We start from the raw sequence: 24,147 nt of genomic DNA on the forward strand, positions 1-24,147 counted from the left end.
ACGTATCCACAAAGCATTGGACACAACTTAGTGTCTGAGCAACAACAACAAAATGCACCTAACAAGAAAGAATCAAACTATATGATGCAAAAATTGAGAAGTGCAGGGAGAAATACATGAATCTTCTATCATAGTTGGAAATGTCAACATTTTCAGAAATAGATCTAAGTAGGCAGGTAATCAGTAAGGCCTGAGTTGAACTCAAGAACACAATCCAACAACTGGGTAGAACTGCCATCTATAGACTACTTCATCCAACAACAGAAGAAGTAACTTTTTTCTCAACCTCATGTGGAATATGCACCAAGATATACCACTCTGTGGGCCACAGAACACAGTAACAAATTGAAACAAAGAAATCATGCAATGCCTTCTGTCAGATCAAATGGAATTAAACTGTAAATCAATAACACAGAGATAACTGGAAAATCTCAAAATAGGTGGAGATTGAACAATATACTTCTTAATTAAATTAAAACACAGGCTATCTGTTTCATATTATCCCCCATCCCCCTCTCTCTTCCTCTATTGCTCTGCTTTTCTTACTAACAGACCAAAGCTGAGATTCAGACTTCATTAGAGAAGGCATGGCTGCCATAGCAATGTACAGACTGCCAGCGGTGAAGACATGTGCCACAGGACGTCAGCCAGCCACGTGGAGAAAGTGCAGGTGCACCAGAGGTGTTCCATGAATGATGCTGATACAAGCTACCAAGTCCACCATGTGATCTGCTCCCTTCATGACAAAAAAAGGACCCACCAGGAAGGGAAGCCTCTACTGACAATGCCTAAAATCATACAAGCTGGCAAAAGGAGAACTGTTTGCAGAGGCCCCCTCCAGTTTCACAAAGCAGAGCAAAAAGGAGTGATTCAAAGCTGAAAGTTGATATATGGCACAGTAGCCCATGAACATAGAAGAAAAAAAATCTTGGGAACAAAACATCTTCACTCTAGCCTCAAATTATTCCTAAAAAAAATAATGTTTCAAATGTAATGTCCAGAGGAAAAAATAAAGATAACCAGGGCATGCAAAGAAATGTTACTATAAGTAAAAAAAAAAAAAAAATCAGAAGATAAAGTTAATCAAAAAAGATGCAATATGAGTTCAGATATTGGAATTATCAGATATAAGCGACTATGCATAAAAAGTCAATGTCAAAAAACTGAGGGAACCTGAAACCATAAAAAGTGATACAATAGATTTGAACCCAAAGAAAAATTCTAGAACAGAAAAGTTCTAGAAAATTTCTGAATGTTAGTGCCACCAAGCACCCTTAAGGGTACCCTCAAGAGCCTCATTTAAGCAAACATAACTTCTCTCAGAGGGTAAGATAACATCATCCAAAATCTCTATAGAACTTTTAGAAATTAATACTGGCATATCAAGAGATAAGACTCAATCAAAAACCAAGAGAAAAAACAGACAATGGAAATAAACATGTGGGAGATCTATTTACTGGACACAGACTTTAGAAAAGCCTGTGATTTAAATAGAAAGCAAAATAGAGGGTCTGGCAGCAAAATGGAAATTATAGGGAAAAAAATCAAATAAAAAATTAGAACATTAAAATATGTCTTTAAGAAATCAGTGGGTGAGCTTAACAATAGATTAGATATAGCTGAAACAGAACTACTGAACTGGGGCTTCCCTGGTGGCTCATTGGTAAAGGATGCCAATGCAGGAGATGGGAGTTCGATCCCTGATCTAGAAAGATCCCACATGCCTCGCAGCATCTAAGCCTGTGTACCACAACTGCTGAGCCTGTGCCCTAGAGCCTGGGAGCTGAAACTCTTTGAGTCCACATGCCACAAGTACTGAGTGCCCTAGAGCCCATGCCTCACTAGAGAAAAGCCCACGCAGCAATGAAGACCCAATACAGTCAGAAACAAATAAAATTTTAAAAAAGAACTACTGAACGGAGGATAGGTCAAAAGAAAATCTGTAGAATGAAGCAAGGGAAAACAAAAGGATGAAAAACACAAAAGAATATAAGACACATATAAGGAAGGTCTCATATATGAAACTGAAATCTTATATGGAAAAGAGAAAGAATGGGACCGTAGCAATATATGAAACAATAATAGCTGAGCATCTTCTAGAAGTGACAAATGACATTATTTTATAGATGCAAGGGCCATAAAATCCAAGCAAGATAAATATAAAGAAACCCACACTTAGGCATATTATTGTAAAAGTGTTGAAAGCCAAAGTCAAAGAGAAAGCTTCAATGCACCCACTAAGGAATGTCTGACCTTTCAATAGAAGCAATGCAAATGAAAGCCAGCAGAACAGTGTAATGTTATCTTGAACATATCAAATGTAACTGCCAACATAGAGTTCTATATCCTGTGAAAACACTCTCTTAAACAGAAAGCAAAGACTTTTTTTGAAAGACAAACACAAACGGACAACATTCCTTACTAGCTTCAAAGAAAATAAAAGGACATGATTTAAGTACAAGAAAAATGATCCAAGATGGAAGCTCAGAAATGTAGGAATAATTGATAAATAACGGAAAAGACAAATATTAGGTATTTATTAAAGGAATAAGAATCTTACATAGTACATACTCAGATCACAGGGCAATTGTGTTAAAACTAAATAATCTAGGGAGAAAAACCTAGAAATTTTCCACACGTTTGGAAATGAAGGAAAATGAGAAAACATTTTGCACGGCTAATCAAAATTTCTAGGACACATACAAGCTATTCTTAGAAGGAAAATGACAGCCTTAAATGCATATATGAGAAAAAAAACAACAACCTAGAAATAAAAGAAGTTAAGCGTATAACTCAAAAGATTAGAGAAAAGAACTATAAAATAACCCACCCAAAATAAGTAGAAGGTATAAAATGCTAAAGAACAAAAATTAATGAAATAGAAAAGAAATACACAACAAGAAAGACCAACAAAGCCAAACACTGGTTCTTTCTAAAGACAAAACGGATAAACTTCCAGTTAGATTGATGTGGGTGGGGTGGAGGAGGGAGTTAACATAGCAGGTCTGAGATTTTTATCCTTAGAAAGTTGGCTTGCAAAGTGAGCCCTTGGCTTGTACCTAGGTACTTGGATTTCAGAAGTGTTCCTTCATTTCTAGAACTGATAAAGTGACTCATGGTGCAAACAATATGGTGTATGCTGAATACCTGCAGTTCTACTAAGAGTCTGGAATTTTGGTGCAAGCAAAGCAGGGAGTACCTCTATGACAAGCCCCGTAAAAAAAACTCGGCACTGAGTCTCTAATGAATTTCCTCACTAGACAATCACACGTAGTGTCATAACTCATTGCTGGAGGAAATTAGCGCATCCTGTGTTAAGCCACTGGGAGAAAAGTGACAGATTTCCTCTGAAATTCACCCCATGTGCCTTTTCCCTTTGCTGATTTTACTGTATATCTTTTTACTTTAACAAGTCATAGCCAAGAGTACAACTATTTGCTGAGTGCTGTGAGTCCTCCTAATCACTGAAACTTGGGATGGTCTTTAAGACTCCCAACACAGCTGTTGGTAAATAGATAGGCAGACAGATAGAGAGAGGGACAACAAATACTTTTAAAATTATGTTCTGGGACTTCTCTGGTGGCCCAGTGACTAAGACTCTGGGCTCCCAATGTGTTGGAGACCTGGGTTCGATCCCTGGTCAGGGAACTAGATTCCACATGCCACAACTAAAGATCCTGCCTGCTTGCAGTAACTAAGACCTGGAGCATCCAAATAAATAAATAAATAATAAAAAATTATGTTATGGATAAATGAAAACTCAGATGTAATCCTTCTGTTTATTACCAAAAGAGAAACAAAAATCTATACTTTAAACTTACTTATGGAAATAAAACAAATATTTAAAAAGCACTTTCTAAAACTGTTGACCAAGAAACAACTCTTTTTTTTTTTTCAATTCAATATACATGTTTACTCACCTTTAGTAACTTGATTTCTCGCATGGCAATTTTTTTAACCATTTTATCATCATCACTTTCTAAGAACTTCTTGATGGCCACAATTCTTCCACTATCTTTATTCCTACACTTCATCACCATTCCATAGCTCCCTTCTCCAACCAATCCTAGGTTCTCATATTTTTCCATTTTAATTCAAAACCACCAGGAATTTTTCTCTCTGTGGGAACTGAAATATGGCATTAATTATGTTGAATACATTAATTCCTCTACCCTCCCAAATTAATTCTTCCCCACCTGTTTTCCATATTAGAGCAGACACTGCATTTATAGCTGTCCTCTGTATTTATTCCCATCTAAGCTATGTTTTCAAAATATTCACATACATTTCATAATAGACAAGGCAAGTGGAACTGAAGCCATTAACTTCAAATTTAAATAACTGAATGTCATGTTAATGAAATCTCAATATATTTTTAATGCAGATAAAGCAATGCTTGAACTATTATACAAAACAATTACAGTCTACCTTAGAAAAATACAATTCCTTTTCACTCAGATGTGAAAACCAAGTGAATCTGGTTTTAGTGAAGATAAAATTTATTTTTTTACATCAGGTTTAAAAGATCAAAATTGAGGATCTTTATAGTCTTTCTACTCAGTCGAGGGAAATATTACCAAGTTAACACTAACAACTTCTGATAAACTTTTTTTTTTAACTTTTCTTACCATAGTAATTAAATTCTTACATTGAACATACTAAATAACAGTCACACAGTATGTAAGATTTTTAAAAATTAAATGTTAATGTTCCAAATATTGTATTTCAAAAATCCTTTTAATGATTAATCACTAGAAGTATGATTATTTGAATTTTGTGTTTAGAATTATTGTACATCACATTATATGACATTTTCTGAAAAAAGGCAATCCTAACAAATTCTGTCTTACTTTACCAATGATTGGTGAAGGACTAGCAACCATTCCACTTGATATTTTGGAATAGAAAGAAACTTTTCAGTCCAGATACAGTTAGGTTTTAATTCATAAGTTTTGATTGTCAAGAAATATAAAAACTAATAAACTACAACCTCAAAGTTAAATTTATTTTTACATGTGTTTTGGAAATTAAATTCCAGAAGCAGAAAATAAAAAATATTGCTTTTAATTCCAATGTGATTCTAAAAGTTTTGGGAGGAAAAAAAGTCTTTGGTACTATATTCCAGCTTCCCTGGTGGCTGAGAAATAATCACCTGCCAGTGCAGGAGACACAAGTTCAATCCCTGGGTTGGGAAGATCTCCTGGAGAAGGAAATGGCAACCCACTCCAGATTCTTGCCTGAAAAAGAAAATCCCATGGACAGAAGAACCTGATGGGCTACAGTGCATGGGGTCACAAAAGAGTCAGACACGACTTAGCTACTAAACAACAAAATATATATTCAAATGATGATTCATAATTGAAATTTTTTAACCTGACAACATAGAAACACTCATTCATAAAACTCGGAAAGAAACAAATTCTTACCTATAACATTAGTTGTGTACTTATGGCAATCTAAAATTAATTTACCCACCCAGACTGTGAAGTGTGATATTTTCCTTTCTTCCCTATTGGTACACTAATGACTAAGACAAATATTCTCTTTGTTCTAGCAAACTGTGAAAACCCAATGTATACATTTTCATCAGTTTACATTTGACAATTTAGGATATATATATATATATATATACATATACACCAGCTATTTTTGTCCTTGGTATGATAAGCCTAAAGTCTAGTCTTTAGTAACATATGCTGTCTTAGTGATAGGAAAAAAATTAAGGAAAGAAGAAAGAGAGAATTACACTGATAATTTTTTCCAAACACTGACATTTTATTTGAAAGTTAATAGAGGTTAAATGAAATATATATATATGTTGATAAACATGGAAAATCAGAAGATTGATCTTCGAAAGGAGAAAAAATAAATCCCAGTCAACACCAACCCAATTATGTCATTATTTTACTACCAGCTCTGATAGGAGGTTCTCCCATAAACTGTCCCTGACACTAACTTGCCATACATTTGACATTTTAACTTCCATTTAACTTCTATTAACTATTTTAAAATAAAATGTCAGTGTTTGAAAAAAATCAATGTAATTCTCTCTCTTTCCTTAATTTTTTTTCCTTCCACTAAGACGGCATATTTTATTAAGGACTAGACTTTAGGCTTATTATACCAAGGACAAAAATAGCTGGAATCTATAACTTGAACCATTTAAAAAAAATTTGTAATTGGTGTCCTCAATATTTGGAAATGCAAAGTGAACAAAATTAAAATTACCTTAAGCATGTCACAAGCTAACATTCTGCAAGTTAACTAATCCACATGTACTCTCCAACCAGCTGCACACTGGGTCACGGTACATTGAACACACTTGCTTTTTCAAGTGGCACTGCCCACAAATACCTTAAAAGTATCAAGGCTGAAAAAGCTTCTTGTTTCGTGAAACGGTTACTCATAAACCATAACTTCTCATGCCTTCTACTTGTAAATGTAAAGGGTGATACAAACTAAAAGGAAATCTGACCAATTGGCAATGCTGTAGCTCTGGACATATGCCAAGGAAGCATAGGGTTCTTCTACCAATAATTTAGATAATAAAAATAACGCTGTTTTATTGTGTTAAAGACACAAAATCTATTATAGGTGAAAGAACGAGATAATTGAAGCTTTAAAAAGTATTGTACTTACTGTTTGTTTTAAATCTTTCCGCGTGGAAAGTCCCAAAGGTTTTCAACTTGGAGACAAAATTGAGGTGAAGAGCATCTTCTTCGCAGGTCTAAAAGATGCTGACTAGCAAACTAGCAATTCCACAGCTGTCTTTATTTCTTCTGCGGACGCAGTCACGGGTCCCAGGTGAAGCAGGCAGGTAGGCAGATTGGCCTCAACCCGCCGCAAGCTTACACTCAGGAGAACCGCGGGCCGCATGCTGTCGTCGTCAAGGCAACGACCTCACTCTGTCCCCAACCATAGGCACAAAGTCTCCAGAGAGAGATACGGCCGGGGTCGAAATGCGTCCACGGCAGGCACCAACACCTGTTAAGGCCAAGGCCTGTACGGAAATTAGCGAAGGTGAGAGGGCACCGCCCCGCAGCTCTTAAGATGCTTGGTCCTTGTAGTCAGTGAAACGGCTCAGCTCTGGCAAGCCCTAAGCGAAGGCGTTGGCCTCCAAGCTGCAAGGGGGCGGATCCTCACCCGCCCAGGCCCGCCCCCGAGTGCGCCAAGCCGCCCGTGTTCTGATTGGTTGAGCTCTGTCGTCAAGATCTCTGATTGGCTTAGCATCACCCATCCAGCCAGTTCACCTGGGGCTCGGCTCTCGATCTAATCTCTGATGCGCAGACGCTAGTATCAGCATACACCTACGTCCTCAAGTAAGGGAGCACCTTTCCTTCTTTCCTTCGGTGGGAGATCTCTCCTCTAGACTGGGAGCAACAAGCGATTCTGGTGCTCACGGAGAGGCTAAAAGTGGTGGTGGTTTTGTAGGATTGGGTGAAAATGGAAGGGAGAAACCGTGAAAATAGTGCGATGAAGCGTTCTTCAAACTCCTCCACTGAGCCGGGAAGTGGGCTCTGCAGCCCTCGCCCGGGAATGTTCGGGCTTGGAAGCGATTCGACGCTTCCTTTCCGGTCTGGGCAGTGGGGCCAGTGTGGGACAGGTAGATGAGAGTGACAATATAGGAGGTGATAAGTAAACGAGGCAAGGTGAAGGTAGGTAAGTGACGACAGAACTGACGTTAGAAGGGACCTTGGGGAGGACAGCCTGGGCACTGAAAGTGAGGGAAATATTTTGGAGATAACGAAAGGGGAAGGGAGGACAGGGATGAAATAACAGGAAAGTGGCTAAGACGGTTGGGGAACTAAAAGACATGAGCAATACTGGCATATGACAGACAGCCAAGCAGGGTGCAGTTAGGAATGCTATGTTTAAGGCAAAGACTAAGTCAATCCATGATTAGGCAAAACTGGTAGGTCAGAATCATGCAGATGCTTAAGTCACACACACACACACACACACACACACACAAAACAGGGTTTTTCCTCATTCCATACCTCTGCAAGGTAAGGTATGAGGATGCCTTAAACTCTGTTATTTTCACATTAAATCATAAAAACCATTTTATAATGGAATTTGGTCTCTGTAATTCCTTGATCCAGTTAGGAGTGTGTCCTGGATAGCAGAGCTACTAAAAACTGAATTGTACACTTTAAAGGGGTGAATTTTATGTATGTGAATGATATTGCAATAAAACAATAGACATACAGGAGGAGAAGAAATTCATAGCTGGCCCAGAAATCTTTTTCAGTAAATTTATATATTTTAGCTTTGAGCAGCCCAATTCTTCCTCACCTTAGCAGTCATCTGTTAAATAACTCGGCAACAATCATTCTCTATGTATCTGGATATCCCAAAACAATGTGCTTCAGTCAGTTTCTTGCAAGAAAACTTTAAAAAACCTCTCACTTAGGTCTCATGAGATACTGAATGATCATGGGATTTTGGGATCACTTCAGTTGAGTTACCAAGTGAACGGAAGGGCCATAAAATCTTCAGACTAAAAAAGTAAGGTTATCTTCAGTATTTTATGGCTCATGCAGCTATGAATGCATTCTATCATTCTATTAAAACAGACTGACTCATTTTGCAGTTCTTGTTCTTTGATGGAAGGATGGACATTTGTCATAGAAAAGATAATTCTGTTCACAATGTAGTAGTTGATTCAGTGACTCATCGCCACATTTAAAAGTGTTTAAGACAAATAGATTTGGAAACCTAAAGTAGAATACTTGGTCAAATTCAATATACACCATATTTGATCTGTCAGTCACCAACACAGTTATATCATAATAGTATAAACCTGGAATCCATTCCTCAAATGTTAAAAATAGCATATTCTGTTTGCACTGATGACTCTTACAAACTCTCCCTTGATGTTCCCTCTCTCCCTCCAGCCTCTATCCCCTTCCTCTGTTCATATTCATAGCACTCATGCATGCTAAGTTGCTTCAGTTGTGTCTGACTCTGTGCCACCCTATAAACGGCAGCCCACCAGGCTCCCCAGACCACAGGATTCTCTAGGCAGGAATACTGGAGTGGGTTGCCATTTCCTTCTCCAAGATATTCATAGCAAACCTACATAAAAAATTGTTAATTTCCTGTTCTCTCTTGGGCTTTCATCCTTTTCACTTCATTGGAATAGTTCTTCCCAAAAGTCATTACGACCTATATAAAGCCATCTGTGTGTGGCAGACTACTGGACACTCACAATAAGCTGGCTCCTTTTTTCTCTATGTGTGGCTCGCTTATTTTCTGAAATTTCCATTGCAGTTAGGGGTGGTCATGTGACTGAAGTCAATGGAATATGAGATGTGTACCATTCCCAGACCTTGCCCATGAAAATCTCCATTCAAGATCCTCCATGTTACTTTTGCCTTCCATCTAGCAGTAATGGAGATGATTATAATGTGATCTTCAAACCACACTGTGAAGCTGGTAGAGCCTTCATTCATCTAGGTCCCTAAATGATTGTGTGAGGGAGCGACTATTGACCTCTTCACCACCACTCCTTTTTTATATGAGGGGGGAAAACTATTGCGTTTGAACTATTACACATTTCAGGGTCTGTTTATTTTAGCAGTTGTGTATTATTCACTCAGCCATGTCTGACTCTTTGCAACCCTATGGATTGTGGCCCGCCAGCCTCCTCTGTCCATGGAATTCTCCAGGCAAGAATATAGGAGTGGGTAGCCATTCTCTTCTCCAGGGGATCTTCCCGAACCAGGGACTGAACCTGGGTCTCCACATTGCAGGCAAGTTCTTTACCATCTGAGTGTCCATCTAATTATTTGACCTCTCAGCAGCATTTAAACAACTTACTATACTTTGCAAGACAAATTCCCAAAACTTAGCTTCCCTTGACACCAATATTTGCCACATTTTATCTGTTTTCTCTGCATGTTCTCCTGTTGTAGAACCCTAAATGCGGGGATTATCTGAGCGCTGTCCTCAGCCTCTTCTGTGCTCTCTTGCTAGATGATCTCATCTAACCCAATAGCTGCAAAGACCTATACTGACCAATCACAGCATAGCACTCTCAGAATTCCAATATCATACTGCCTTACATTTTTTCTTGGATATTCAATTGGCATACAAAACATGGATACAACAGAACTGGTATTTTGTTTGGGCTACACCATGTGGCTTTTAGTTCCACAGGGATTTTAGTTCCCTGTGGCAGTGACAGCCCAAAATCCTAATCACTAGGCCACCAGGGAAATCCCTAAGAGAAATGTTGATTTTTCCCTCCACATTTAATTCATGCTCCTTCATCTCCTTCTCTATCTCAGTAAGAGTACTGCCTTCCACCCAAGTTGCTTCAAAATCCTAGGAGTTATCCTTGAATATTATCTTTCCCTCACATTCAAAATTCAATCCATAATGGAATTTTCCCAGTAGTCCAGTGGTGAAGACCCCACACTTCCAGTGCAGGAGCAAGGGTTCAGTCCTGATGGAGGAACTAAGATCCCACATGCCATGTGGTGCAGCCAAAACAAGAAGAAAAAAAAAAAAATCAAATCCATTATAGTCTTATAGGTTGTATCCCAGTTATTAACTGACCATTTATCACCATCTTCACTACTCCAAGAGACCACTGCTATAACACAGCATCCCTTCCTGACAGGCTCCTCACATCATTTCCTTGCCCAGATGCCTACAATCCCAGTTCGAGAGTAAAATCCAACTACAGGGCCATCCTCAATTTAGCTCTTACCTACCTCTTGACTGGAGAAGGGAACAGCTACCCACTCCAGTATTCTGGCCTGGAGAATCCCATTGGCTGTACAGTCCATGGGGTCACAAAGTCAGACATGACTGAACGACTTTCACTTCACTACCTCTTGATATCATCTGCTTACTATCATGGCCACACTGGTGTTAATGTCCTTAAACACACCAAGCTCCTTGCAAGCACAGCATTGGCTCCATCTGGAATGCTCTTCTTCCTTAAAGCTGCCATCTCTTCATTTCAGATCTCAAATGTACCTCCTGAAGCCTTTCATACCACCCCTGGGAGTGATGAAGGAACAGCCCATCTCCAGTCACTATTACATCCTCTACTAGCTCTATCTACTATTAACCATATGCTATTGGAAAAGCAGTCAACCCCACTGTGCCTGAGTTTAATTCATCTGTAAAATAAATAGGACTCCTCACAGGATTCAGTGGAAACAGTGTCAGACTTTTTGGGGGCTCCAAAATCACTGCAGATGGTGACTGCAGCCATGAAATTAAAAGATGCTTACTCCTTGGAAGGAAAGTTATGACCAACCTAGATAGCATATTCAAAAGCAGAGACATTACTTTGCCAACAAAGGTCCGTCTAGCCAAGGCTATGGTTTTTCCAGTAGTCATGTATAGATGTGAGAGTTGGACTGTGAGGAAAGCTGAGTGCCGAAGAATTGATGCTTTTGAACTGTGGTGTTGGAGAAGACTCTTGAGAGTCCCTTGGACTGCAAGGAGATCCAACCAGTCCATTCTAAAGGAGATCAGTCCTGGGTGTTCTTTGGAATGAATGATGCTAAAGCTGAAACTCCAGTACTTTGGCCACCTTATGCAAAGAGGTGACTCATTGGAAAAGACTCTGATGCTGGGAGGGATTGGGGGGCGGGAGGAGAAGGGGACCTCAGAGGATGAGATGGCTGGATGGCATCACCGACTCTATGGACGTGAGTCTGAGTGAACTCCAGGAGTTGGTGATGGACAGGGAGGCCTGGCGTGCTGCAATTCATGGGGTTGGATAGAGTCACACACGACTAAGTGACTGAACTGAACTACCTCACAGGATTGCTATTGGAACTAAATGAGTTGTATTATGCCCAGGACTAATGAGGACTGAAACTGTTTGTCTGTTGCCTCCCTCAAAAACTACAAGTTTTCTGAGGGTAGGCTGCATCAGCTGTATTGCCAGCCAGCACCCAGGGAGCAGAGTTTCTGGCACATGTGTTAAGTCATTCAGCCATGTCACTTTGTGACCCGCATGGACTGTAGCCCGCCAGGCTCCCCTGTCCATGGAATTCTCCAGGCAATACTAGAATGGGTTGCCATTCCCTTCTCCAAGGGATATTCCTGACTCAGGGATCGAACATGGGTCTCCTGCATCACCACTCCAAGCAGATTCTTAACTGTCTGTGCCACCAAAGAAGATGCTAATATTCACTAACTGCTGTACAAATCTTTCTCACTGCCTTCACACATATTGGTAATTTCACTGCTTGCTTTGAAACATCACTAATCCTTCCTGGTAAGCTACATTCCAACTGAAATGTCTCACATCTGTTTTCTATTCCAGGTCACTATCCTCATTGCTACATGTCAAGTAGAGCTTTGTTTTCACCTCTCCAAGCTTTAGTTCACCTCTTTAAAAATAAAGGAAAATCAGATTATCAGAGTAAGTTGTAGTAACCTAAATAAAATAATAGGTCCTCAAAATTTTTCTCACAGTATTTAACAGGTATTTAGTTTCTGTTCCAAGTCTACACCCTGCCTCATTACTTTAATTAATGCTGAACTTCCTGAATGTTGTAGTTCCTGATTAAAGGATCGTTAATTTTAGGCCTACTCATGCTGGAAACTGATATTTTTCAATTTTGTAAAATAAAGCCAGAGTAAAATTCACTGCAAAGTTTAAACTCTCACTGCTTAAAACTCATCTTTTTTCTAAAATTACTTTTTGAAGCAGAGCAACACTTTTAGCTAATCCAGTATTTCAAATTACTTCATGCTTGTGTAACTATATACACTTTATGAGCCTCCGTCTCATTGTCCATAAAAGATAACTACACCTGGGTTTGCCTAAATATTAGGTCAGATATTGGAGAAAACTCAATTTTGAGAGATGAAAATGGGTGTAAAGATATCTATTTTACTGGTTAGTTTTTATCGATTTGTATACTTACGCTATTTAGAACTTGCCTCAATTCCTTTCAGACACCTAATGTCAGCTGCCAAAAAATAACCTAAATCTATTTCCCTCCCCCTCAGATATCACAACAGCCTCCAGTTTCCATTCTTAACCTCCTACCTAACCTGTACACAGCATATCACTCACATGATTAACTGTCTTCATAATTAATGGCTTCATGTTGCAATTGAAGGAAATGGCAACCCACTCCAGTACTCTTGACTGGGGAATTCCACGGACAGAGGCTGGCAGGCTATGTAGTCCATGGGGTCACAGAGTTGGACATGACTGAGTGACTAATGCTTACTTACTAAACAAGTTTTAGGATTTTTTTTTTTAATCCTATTTTGTGGAAAATGCCATTGGAATCTTGAAACAGACTGCACTGAATCTGTAGATTGCTTTAGGTTAGTATAGTATATATGTAGCAATTAGTTTCTCCAAATAAACTCAGTATGTGGGCTGCTTACATGATCCAGTCTAGTTCACCTCTTATCACTTTGCCACCCCTTGAACCCCAATTCCACCTATCCCAGCTTCTCATCAGAGAAGGCAATGGCACCCCACTCCAGTACTCTTGCCTGGAAAATCCATGGATAGAGGAGCCTGGTAGGCTGCAGTCCATGTGGTAGCTAAGAGTTGGACACAACTGAGCAACTTCACTTTCACTTTTATGCATTGGAGAAGGAAATGGCAACCCACTCCAGTGTTCTTGCCTGAAGAATCCCAGGGACAGGGGAGCCTGGTGGGCTGCCGTCTACGGGGTCGCACAGAGTCAGACACGACAAGCGACTTAGCAGCAGCAGGTTCTCATTACCCTCTTCACTTTTCTAATTTCGTAGGCTTTACATTAGTTGGTCCCTCTGACTGGAGTGCTCCTATATCCCGTGTCAACTCTAGGTGACTGGGGAACAGTCTCTAAAGTTGCCACTCAGTTGCTTTGTATTATCTTCTTTTACATCTTATTTACTAAGGAACTTCTTGCTCATGTATCCTCAAGAACAGGGCCTGGGGCACACAGGTGCTCAATAAACACTTGACAAACAGTGTTAAGTGGTCTGTCTTCATTAAAACAATTATGAAGGAAAACACACCCCCACACCCACCAAGCTGTTTATAGAAATCATCCATGGGTTACACTGTCAAGTTCATTCTGTGGGATTATCTGTACTTTCTACAATGGGCACAGCATGCTTTTTTGTGTTAAAACACAGTACATAAATCATTCTATATACTCTTTTGGAAATTAAAAGGCACGAGTCTAAATTACACTCTCCTATACAGCTTCTTCTTTTAGGTCCACTTCATATCAAAATCCAAGAGGGTTCCACTAGCACTCCTGCCTCCCCATCAAGAAAGCATGGTTTTTTAAAACATACACTTTTTTAGAACACTCCTGCCTCCCCATCATGAAAGGCTGGTTTTAAAACTTTCTACATATCACTTTGCTTTTGTAGTTATGCAAGGGAACAACTTTGGATTCTTTGATACTACCTTTTTCCTCACCAAGACCACGCTGTTTTACCCACAAACTCTTTCAAATTGTTTAGGTTTCTAACATCACTCTAGTCCAAGCTAGTACAACCACTCTACTATCATGGCTTACTGAAATACAGCATCCTTTCATCCAACTTACTCATTAACTCCTTCACTTTGCTTACTCTGTAGCCAGGTATTTCAAAATAGAATTACCATCCTACCAAATAAACCAACTTCCTATTGTTTTTGTCATGAAGACCAACCTCCTCACAGTCGGCTTCCTAGTTTTTCCTTAAAAAAAAAAAAAAAAAGGATGGAACCTGAGCTCCCCCGGAGGTGGGAAGCACGGAATCTTAACCACTGGACTGTGAAGGAAGTCCCCTTAGCTACCTTAAATATGCAACCACTGTTTCAGACCTTTTAACCTGAGAGCAGGGAACCTTGTTTTATTTCATTATTTATCAACAGTACCTAAAACACACCTGGCACGCAGAAGCTCAATCGTTAATGAATTAAATAAGCCAGTGAAAGTTAATCAGAATAGCATGAACAAATGCTATTTGTTCCTCATCCTGAAAAATGGACAGAAGGGAGACAAAGAGAAAATATTAAGCAGAACAGATGAGACTTCAAACATTTTTAGGCTAACAGAGATGTTCACTATCACAGAATTAGGTATGCACACCACTTAGAGAAGCATGGCAGTTAGAAAACACATGGCTTTGGACTTCTGAATTTTGAATTTCAAAGGGCTTGCCTCATAGCTCAGTTGGTAAAGAATCTTCCTATAATGCAGGAGCCCTGGTCGGGAAGATTCTTGCCTGGAGAATCCCATGGACAGAGGAGCCTGGCAGGCTACAGTCCATAGGTCACAAGAGTCAGACATGACTTAGCAACTAAACCACCACCAGGACTTTAAAAGGGGACAAGGCAAAATAGGATTAAAAAAAGAAATGTTTGAAACATAATTATCGGTAGACAGTAGAAATTCAACTGTATAAAAAAAAGTAACAGGCAACACTTAACTGAACGCTCCATACACTGTTCCAGGAGCTTCATGTATTAACTCACTGAATCCTCACACTCCTCCTCCTTAGTCTACAAATGAGTTAAACAGGAGCACAGAAAATGGCTAACCACTGAATGGTGGAGTTCCCATTCAAGGCCAGGCTATCTTCAAAGCCCACTTCTTATCATCACACTACATGAAATTTACTGAATGGACAATATACTGAAGCTAAGGTAATTCCTGGCCTAAATGAAACCATTCAGAGAAAACTTGTGGGGAAAGAGGCTGAGGACAGAAAGGATAGGTATGTGTGTAGGGGGCAGGTGGTGGTGGTTATGGGGTGATGAGTTTATTGTCATAAAACTGAAAGCATTCCAAGTAGGCAGCCAGCTTTATCAAAACTCTTAGGAGATCAGGGACAAGAGTAGTAATCTTACTGTGAATGTTTAATTCTAAACTCTCACTTATAGTATTTTGCCCAGTATTTGGTAATGCTAAAAACCAATTTCATTTCCTATTAATTCTTAAGTATAAGGTGTGGTTACATACTACATAAACAGATTGGAAGACTTCAATTGTCAAAAATACCTTGAAAACTGAAGGAATTCTGACTTAACTATGCAAATGGCTTTAAACAAAACTACTGACATCTTTTATGATCTATTAAACTACTCATATCTTTTATGAAGGGAAATCTTTCAGAACATAATAAAACATAATTCATTTACCCAGTCATTTAAGATACTTTAGAATTCTGGCATTAAAATGATCAAGACAATAATTAGAAAGTCTTATGAAAACAGACTGAAAAGGAAAAAAAAAAAAAAATCAAGTATTCACCTGAAGTTGAAATATAAATTATGATGAGCAAGTTATCCTGAAGAAAAAATATGAACATCTATTCATTACATTTTCATTTACTTGATACAAAGACTATATTATATAACACAATTGAAACGAAGCATCATGTGTGGTTCAACTTTCAAATATTTTGTTCCATATTTCCTGGACCAAACGATATTTTACTTCTTCAAATTTGTTTTCAATATAGTATGGTACATACATTTTATCCCTTCTGAATGTTTTTCCATAGCCATAAAATTAAATGTTATTATACATTATAATTGAAAGTGAGCCTAATAGACACTTAAAAAATCTTAAGTCTTACTTCCTAAAAGTACTTGAATAACAGTCTAGCTTTTCTCCAGTACAAACTAGTAAAGATTGATTTACGGAATCTTCATACAGTGTTATAAATATATCAGGAAAAATTCACTTGTACTATCCCTGTTAACAAAGTAAAAGTCTCAAGTTCTAAAATTACATATGCCTTATGATTTTATTTTTCATTTGAAGAATATATTTGTTAATTATGACTGAATGATTCTTTTCCCTTTTAATATTCTTTTAGAGCTTCACAAATTTGTTCCAATTGCTGAACTGGTCATGTCCATAACTTCAGATCACCTCGATCTTCCCATCCTCTCTTCCTTCTGAGATGAAGTAGCAATCCTTTGGAAAACCCAAGATTATTAAAAACAAATAAATAAATGTTTAGTAGTCTGCTTCTTACCTTCCTCACCACTTATTATTCTGGTCTAACATTCTCTATCTTGTTTATCAGCTATCTAACTGAACTGGGATCTATCTCAGTTCAAGTAATTATGTTCAAGTCTTACTTAAATAATTTATGTATCAAATTTCACAAATAATAATCAGTTGATTTTAGAACAATTCCTTATTTTACTGAGGTTGTGTGAAATGCCACTGGGAGAAAATATTTCAGAACACAAACCTATAGATTAAATTAGGGACATAGATAAAATGCTGCAGACATCAGTAGTTTATTGTTTGTTTAGTCCAAACACATTCAAAATGGAAACTCAAAGAATACTTTCCACCTGAAACAATTAAACTAGATACTACTAGCATATAATGCTTAACACATTACAGCAATAAAGATGGTAATCCATTGTCTTCTATACCTACTAAAGCCAAGATGGTAAAGCCAATTTGGTTGCAATAGTGTCATAAGGATAGAATAGAATATTACCATCCAAAAAATAAAAACAAACAAACAACAACAATAAAAAAACCCAGCAAATAACAGTTATGGTAGATGAATATTTTTACTCTGGTTCACTGAAAAGGGGACAAAATGTTAAAAGTCCACAGTACTGCAGGTGAACAATCACCATGTAAACTTCTCCATGTGATGTTTTAATGTTTTATTCATGGTATGTAGAGACTGAAGCTGAATGGCTCTTTGCTTTAATTTTCTATTACACTTAACATTTATCATTACTTTTGGTGCCAGAACAGTTTTCATGGGCGGTAGGGCAATATCTTGGATTGAAAATTTTATATATATATATATCAAATGAAGGAAGAGAAAGAAATGAAAGAGGAACAATATGCTATATATATAAAAAAAAAAACACTGACAAGAAACCACTTATTTAAAAGCAGTTTGAATAAAAGCTTCAAAACTCAAAAGTAATTTTCTTGTAAGAACTTCAAGTACTATACATTAGAAAGCGTAAATGTATTTCAAACAGGAAAAAAAATCCTTAAGCCCCCCAAAATGGAAATTGAGAAATCTGTGTCCCCAAAATATATCCAATAGTGCAAGACTTTTCCTCGAACATGGAAGACCTCATTCAAGGGGGGGAAAAAGGGATAGGCTTAATTTTACTTACATTGCCCGGTACATGGAAAACAAAATATGTGCATCATTTGCTAGTTTACTAAATAGCAAACAGTTTCATAATTAAGAAACAGTTTGCTATTATGTCAAGTGCATTTTTTGTTTGCTTTTACTAAGACAGAATGGAGAAGTCTTCCATGCTACAAGCAGCTTTAAGTGGTCACACTTATTTACCCCACTCCTGGCCTGAAACATCAGAAACTGGTAGGTACCAAATACTCCAAGCATAAAATCGGATATCCTTTGTCATATTTGTGGTTTACCGGAACTTGCTATAAAGACAGACAATAATCCAGCAGCTACAAACTTTGCTCACAGAATTGTTTAGAGATTCATGTAAAAATAAAAGATGTCGTCCCAGACTTAAATTCAGAGCCACTCGGGTGCTGACATCAGGTCAAGAATTGTGCAAAATGAATGACAGTTCCCTGCCCCCCCAAATAGAAAATGCAAACACTTAAGAGCTGCTGTTCTTTTCTCCGAAAATTGCAGTATCCTCACTTCAGGTTTACGTGCCATTTATGGAATCTGACTGCTTTTAAAAGGTCACTAAAAATGTACATCAAGTTGACTGACTTTTCCAAGCACCTCTCAAGTGATACGCTTCAACGTTCACCTTCAGGTTAAGAGAAAAGTCAACAAGAGACTTTGACTCAAATAACTGACTTCCTCCTTCACTCTCCCTCCCAAACACACAAGACTCCCTCCCACAGAGAACACAAAGTTGTTAACTCAAGAACAAGGTAAATAATATTCTAGTTAATTTTACTGATTTTAAAGATACTGCAATTTTTATATACTTCAATGATTTCTCAACATTTTGCAGCTGTTTGGCTTTGCAGCACAGCAATTTATACACTATACTGTACAAAATTACCAGCAAGACTGGAATGATGTATTAATAGAAGGCACCATCATGCGTATTACATTACCAGAGAACAAAAATACAGTAAAGACAATTTTCACTGTACACAGCTTAAAGAAAGGAAAAGGGGGAGGAGGAGTGTGTTGAGCAGCCAGCCATCCCTGTACTGAAGAGGGGCAGGTAGAAAAAAACCTTAGATATGGAGCTACTAAATCTGGTCTAATATTCAAGACCGTAGCATTTGAAGTTCTGATCTTTATTTAGTTCATAACTAAATGACTTCCTTCTGGAATATACTTGTAGTCTTGTTAAGGTTTATGTGTACACACGCTGGTCACAGCAAGCAGGTAAAAATGCCCTCATCATTTCACAAACTATGCTCTACTGGAAAAAAAGATGAAAGATTTTTTTCCCCTGTTGCCTCCTGTTGCAGATGTCAAGGTTAATGAGTTCAGAGTACCCATTAGTGCATTCTGATGAGTGCATAACAAGTTTCTGTTGGTTTGTATTTTTGGGGGGAGCCAAGAAAAAAAGGCAAGATTCTCCAATTGCACAAATTGCACTATTTGTGTTTCCAACAATAGGCAGAAACAGTAACACTTAAACAAAATGTGCAGCAGAGGATTTTTTTGACTCAAAGGACCTGAATTCAGTTGGGCATGTCCTTTTAAGTTCATTTTGTTGTAGACAGTTTAAGATATGGTCATTTCTCAGTCCTTAATTCTCCAAGTCTAGATTTATAAATTAACAATGCGAATCTTGTTGTAAAATTGGGGAAATAATGTCCACCTCAATTTAACTGATAACTGAAAGATGCTTTTCACATCAAAGAAATGATCAAAAAGGCTGTGTCACATTCCAAAGCCAAAAAAAAAATTAACAAGAATGCAAACACGATGAATAATGTACCACTGCCAAGACTCTGCCAAGAGTGGAGCCTCAGCGACGCTGTCCTGTGAAGCGGCCTTCCATCTGCCCAGCTCCTCTCCCAGAGCCAAGTTTCTGTGCCATGCCACCTCTCGGAGGGGGTCCTCTTCCATCCCGGTCGCGCATCATTCCACCGCCCACTATTCCCCGGGGACCACCAGGACCTCGATCACTGCGCCTAATATCCCGGCGGTCATCACCACCACCTCGAGTTTCTCGCTCTCTGGCAGCTCTTGTCTTTTTCTCTTCCACATTTAAACGTACTTCCCCTCGAAACATAATTGGCTTTAAAAAGGAAGAAAAAAATGTACATGGGCAGGTTAGACAGTAATAGTGGTGTAAGAAATAGTGATTTTCTTACTTTCTTACAGAAGTAAGAAATCACTTACGTAAGAAAGTAAGAAAATCCTAAAAGACAAAAAAAACTTTCAAAATTCTCAACATGCAATCTATTCTCAATATCCAACTTTCTTTACCAGCGTAAATAATGAAACAAATTTATTTTAAAATGACCCATACCTCAAATTTTAAAACTACTAACACATCTTTATTCTTTGCATAAATACTAGTTCATAGTAAACTATTTTTAACTGTACCATTTAAAAAAGACTAATGCACATTAAATACAACAGGAATAAGAAGGTATTCAATCATGCCATTTAAGTCACTTACTTTTGCAATTAAGATTCTCTGAACTGGTTCAGAGTCATCAAAAACCACAAAACCAAAATTTGGAAGCTTTCCCCCAACACCCTTGGTATTGATGCGAAGTTCCACAACATTTCCAAAACCTGTGAAAATATATATTACACAAAGGATAAAATAAAATATTTTAACAGGATATTTTGTAACTTTAACAGTTCAGAATGAAATACCTCATTCTCCTGATCCATTTCAAAACACAACTTGCAAGCTGCTATAGCCAGTGCACATTAAGATACTTTTCACTCTTACAGGTCATTCACTTAAAATGCCAACAAATAGCCTATTCTGTTGTCCTGCATCTTTATCAGTCCATTCAAAAGGAAAAGTTACCTACACATTTTAGAGAGACAATTTTATTTTCTATATTAGATTTGTATTTGCCAGATGAATCCCATTTCCAAATTTAAGACTGATTCACTCAGCTCTCTCTTCTAACCTCTACAGAACCAGGTCAATCAACACTAAGTACAGTCACTGGGAAACATCTGATATAACCTTATACTCCTGACCAATTAAAGGTGGCTGGTACCTAGAGATATACATACTATGTACAGAGGTAAATGTTTTTTTAAAAATCATATTATGAAAAAAGAACTCTCCTCAGTGTAGAATATATATACAATAGAATACTACTAAGCCATTAAAAAGAATAAAATAATTCCATCTACAGGAACATGGGTGGACCTAGAGATTACCATACTGAGTGAAGTCAGACTGAGAAGGAGAAATATCATATGACATAATACATGGAATCTAAAAAGAAATGACACAAATGAACTTACTTATGAAACAGAAACAGACTCACAGAGAACGAACTTATGACTGTGGGGCGGGGAGCAGATAAAAGGGAAGGGATAGTTAAAGCAGTTTGGGATCAACATGTACATGCTGCTATATTTAAAATGGATAACCAACCAATAAGGACCTACTGTATAGCTACATGGAACTCTGCTCAATGCCATGTGGCAGCCTGGATGGGAAAGGAGCTTGAGTGAGAATGGATACATGTGTATGTATGGCTGAGTTCCTTCACTGTTCACCTGAAACTATCACATCGTTAATTGGCTACACCCCAATATAAGATAAAAAGTTTAAAATAAAAATGGGTAACTAACAAAGGGGAAGAAGAGTCTAAAAAAAATTTTTTTTAAAAAACTCTAGAATCTACAGCAAATCAAAATAGTTGTCAAAAATATTTGGCATTACCGTCAATTATCTGGAATATAATGTTATGTGAAAATCCTGATTATAACAACAGAATACTTCTCCGAAATAAAAGTCAAGAAGAATAAGTCATGATTAGAAAAAAAATTCTCTTCGCCTCCTGCTTAATTTTACCATAAAGCAAAGTAAACCACTTACTCATGAAGAACTCTTTTAGTTCATTTTCATCAATATCATGTGGCAAGTTACCAACAAAGAGTTGATGACTATCTGGATAGCGAATTATTCTACGGTTGTCAGATTCATTCTGTTCAATATCTCCTCTGCCTGAGAAGAGGAACAGAGCAGATATTAAAGCTTACAATGTCATATAATAAAAATTAGTTCAAAGCAATGAAAGTTAAAAACCCTAACACTTGATATTCTTGTTTTAGTTTAATAAGATAATAAGCTCCTTTGAGTTGTGGAACTGCCTATTATTAGTAGGTTAGTTAGAAAACAACATGACACTGAAGTGTTAACCGAGGGTACTGACTAGACTGCTAAAGTCCCTTCTTCGAGATCTACTGGTCTGATCATGTGAAAGCCAAGTATCAGAAGTATAAGTATTTCTCCTTAACCAAACTCTTGCAATCACCCAGGCACCAAACTGCTTTTAGATAGTGAGATGTGTTTGTACTAAATATTTGTTTAGTACTTTACAGTTCACAAATTAATCTTGTATAAAAGACTGTTGTATAAAATTATAGCCAAATCAGTAAATTTAACAGCAATAATGTCATTTATATAACCTTTTATACACCTTAGGGTGCTCATATATACATATATAAAATCTTATATGATCCTCCCACTAACACAAGGAACAGAATGAGGCATATAAAGAAAAGGCATCACACAGAAAAAATTTGTGTAGTAACTGAATGGTTTAAGAGAATGTCACAATTTAAGGGTCTTACCCAAAATAACAAACTCAGTGACAAGGCTGGGATGAATCCCAGCTCCCATAACTCCTGGTTTAATAACACACTTTTATTAAAAAAGTATATTTTCTAAATATGATGTATACTATCTCCCACCTCCTCCCAAAAGCAATCTAAACATATTCATAGAATTCAAGTAGAGGTTCTACATATATTAGCTAACAATGGAAACAAGTCAAAAATCATGGCAACTTACTTAATACCTAAGACAATCAAAATAAGAAGAATCAGGGTGTGCTTATTGTTTATCTGTGAAGAGATAAGAGTGCTAAGTAAGAGAGTAGGTTATTGGCAGCTCGGTTTTGAATTCTTAGAACCAGTGACAATAACCAAAGAAAATGTGTCTCAAAATTCTCTTATTATTTTCAAAATACATGTCTCTATGGCATGTCAACTAATTTCCCCCTCAAAGTTGTTTTACCCAGGCTGTATATATATCAGATTACTTTAGCCTTTAAGCAACTTGGTACTAAAAGGATTTGCATATAAAATACATTATAATTAAAAAAAATTTTTTTTCAGTTCAGTTTTCTCTAACTTTTCAACTGCTAACTGCTGAAGATCACAGAAGGGGCTGACTCACCTGGTCTTGGTCCTCTAGGAGGGAAACCAGGTCGTTCTCTAGGTCGTTGTTCACGCACACGAGGTGGCTGAGATTGAACTTCTGGTTTAGCTTCTACTCTCGGCTAAAATACAAGGGAAAAAAACACATTATAAAGAAACACATTCCACAGGAGAAAAACAACCAAACTAAAGCAACAACCAAGTCACCAGCAGGCATTATGGTAATTTTAAGTCTAGAATATTTTTTAGTGTATGTCCTATATATGTAAAACATAAATTTTTATAAAGATATTCTGTACCAATCTAGGACTGTAGGGTAAATTTTGTTTTCTCACTCTAGGTTATAATTCATAATAAGCTGTTTTTTACAACCATATTTTTTCAATAAAGTTACATCCACATTGAGACAGATACTGCTACGAAAGTAAAAAAATGCAAGATGAGCCATTTCATGTAAATACATATACAAAATAAAAAGCTGTCTTTATCTTTGGAAGATAAAAATATATGATACATACTTCTAATTATCTAGTTTGCTGCCCTTCAAATTTAGTGTTCATATAAACTCCACATCATGAATAATTTTTTAAAATCAATATTTTGGTAATTCAAAATATAAAATTTAGTATACTCTGGCACCTAAAAATACTACCTTAAAGTTAAGATGCACACAAAAAACAATATAGGAACATGTTTATAGCATCTCAAACAGTCACAGAAGTCCTTTAGCTCCCTGTTATTCTTCCTTATGAGAGAGGTATGCATTTAAGGACTGACCCCAACAATGTTTCTCAACTGTTTCTTGAGGGTGGTAGAAGAAGTAATAGATCATTTTAAGTT

At 37.4% G+C, this 24,147-nt stretch overlaps 2 protein-coding genes and 1 long non-coding RNA gene across 7 annotated transcripts in view; 1 reads left to right on the top strand and 2 right to left on the bottom strand.

The window, feature by feature from the left end:
- The window catches only part of CDKL2 (cyclin dependent kinase like 2), a 46,885-nt gene extending 39,749 nt beyond the window's left edge, over positions 1-7,136 (bottom strand). For both annotated transcript variants that reach the window (XR_009737069.1, XM_061420495.1), the window contains exons 1-2: positions 6,640-7,136; positions 3,921-4,119 (exon numbers count right to left, since the gene is read on the bottom strand). Coding sequence is in view for 1 of the 2 variants with exons in the window: in XM_061420495.1 (XP_061276479.1) it covers positions 3,921-4,088 (168 nt within the window). In the remaining variant the exon portion in view is untranslated. The remainder of the gene's footprint in view (positions 1-3,920; positions 4,120-6,639) is intronic.
- Positions 7,137-7,244: 108 nt separating this feature from the next.
- Positions 7,245-16,967, top strand: LOC133249719 (uncharacterized). Its single transcript, XR_009737070.1, has 3 exons — positions 7,245-7,319; positions 12,296-12,394; positions 16,807-16,967. It is a non-coding gene; the product is annotated as an uncharacterized LOC133249719 (long non-coding RNA).
- Positions 16,968-17,215: 248 nt separating this feature from the next.
- The window catches only part of G3BP2 (G3BP stress granule assembly factor 2), a 92,850-nt gene continuing 85,918 nt past the window's right edge, over positions 17,216-24,147 (bottom strand). For all 4 annotated transcript variants that reach the window (XM_061420497.1, XM_061420499.1, XM_061420496.1 and 1 more), the window contains 4 exons: positions 23,327-23,429; positions 21,962-22,090; positions 20,567-20,685; positions 17,216-20,179 (listed from right to left, as the gene is read on the bottom strand). In XM_061420497.1, the coding sequence (XP_061276481.1) occupies positions 19,907-20,179; positions 20,567-20,685; positions 21,962-22,090; positions 23,327-23,429 (624 nt within the window). In that variant the 3' untranslated portion in view covers positions 17,216-19,906. The remainder of the gene's footprint in view (positions 20,180-20,566; positions 20,686-21,961; positions 22,091-23,326; positions 23,430-24,147) is intronic.

Source organism: Bos javanicus, chromosome 6 (genome assembly GCF_032452875.1).
Source record: "Bos javanicus breed banteng chromosome 6, ARS-OSU_banteng_1.0, whole genome shotgun sequence".
Lineage (NCBI taxonomy): Eukaryota > Metazoa > Chordata > Mammalia > Artiodactyla > Bovidae > Bos > Bos javanicus.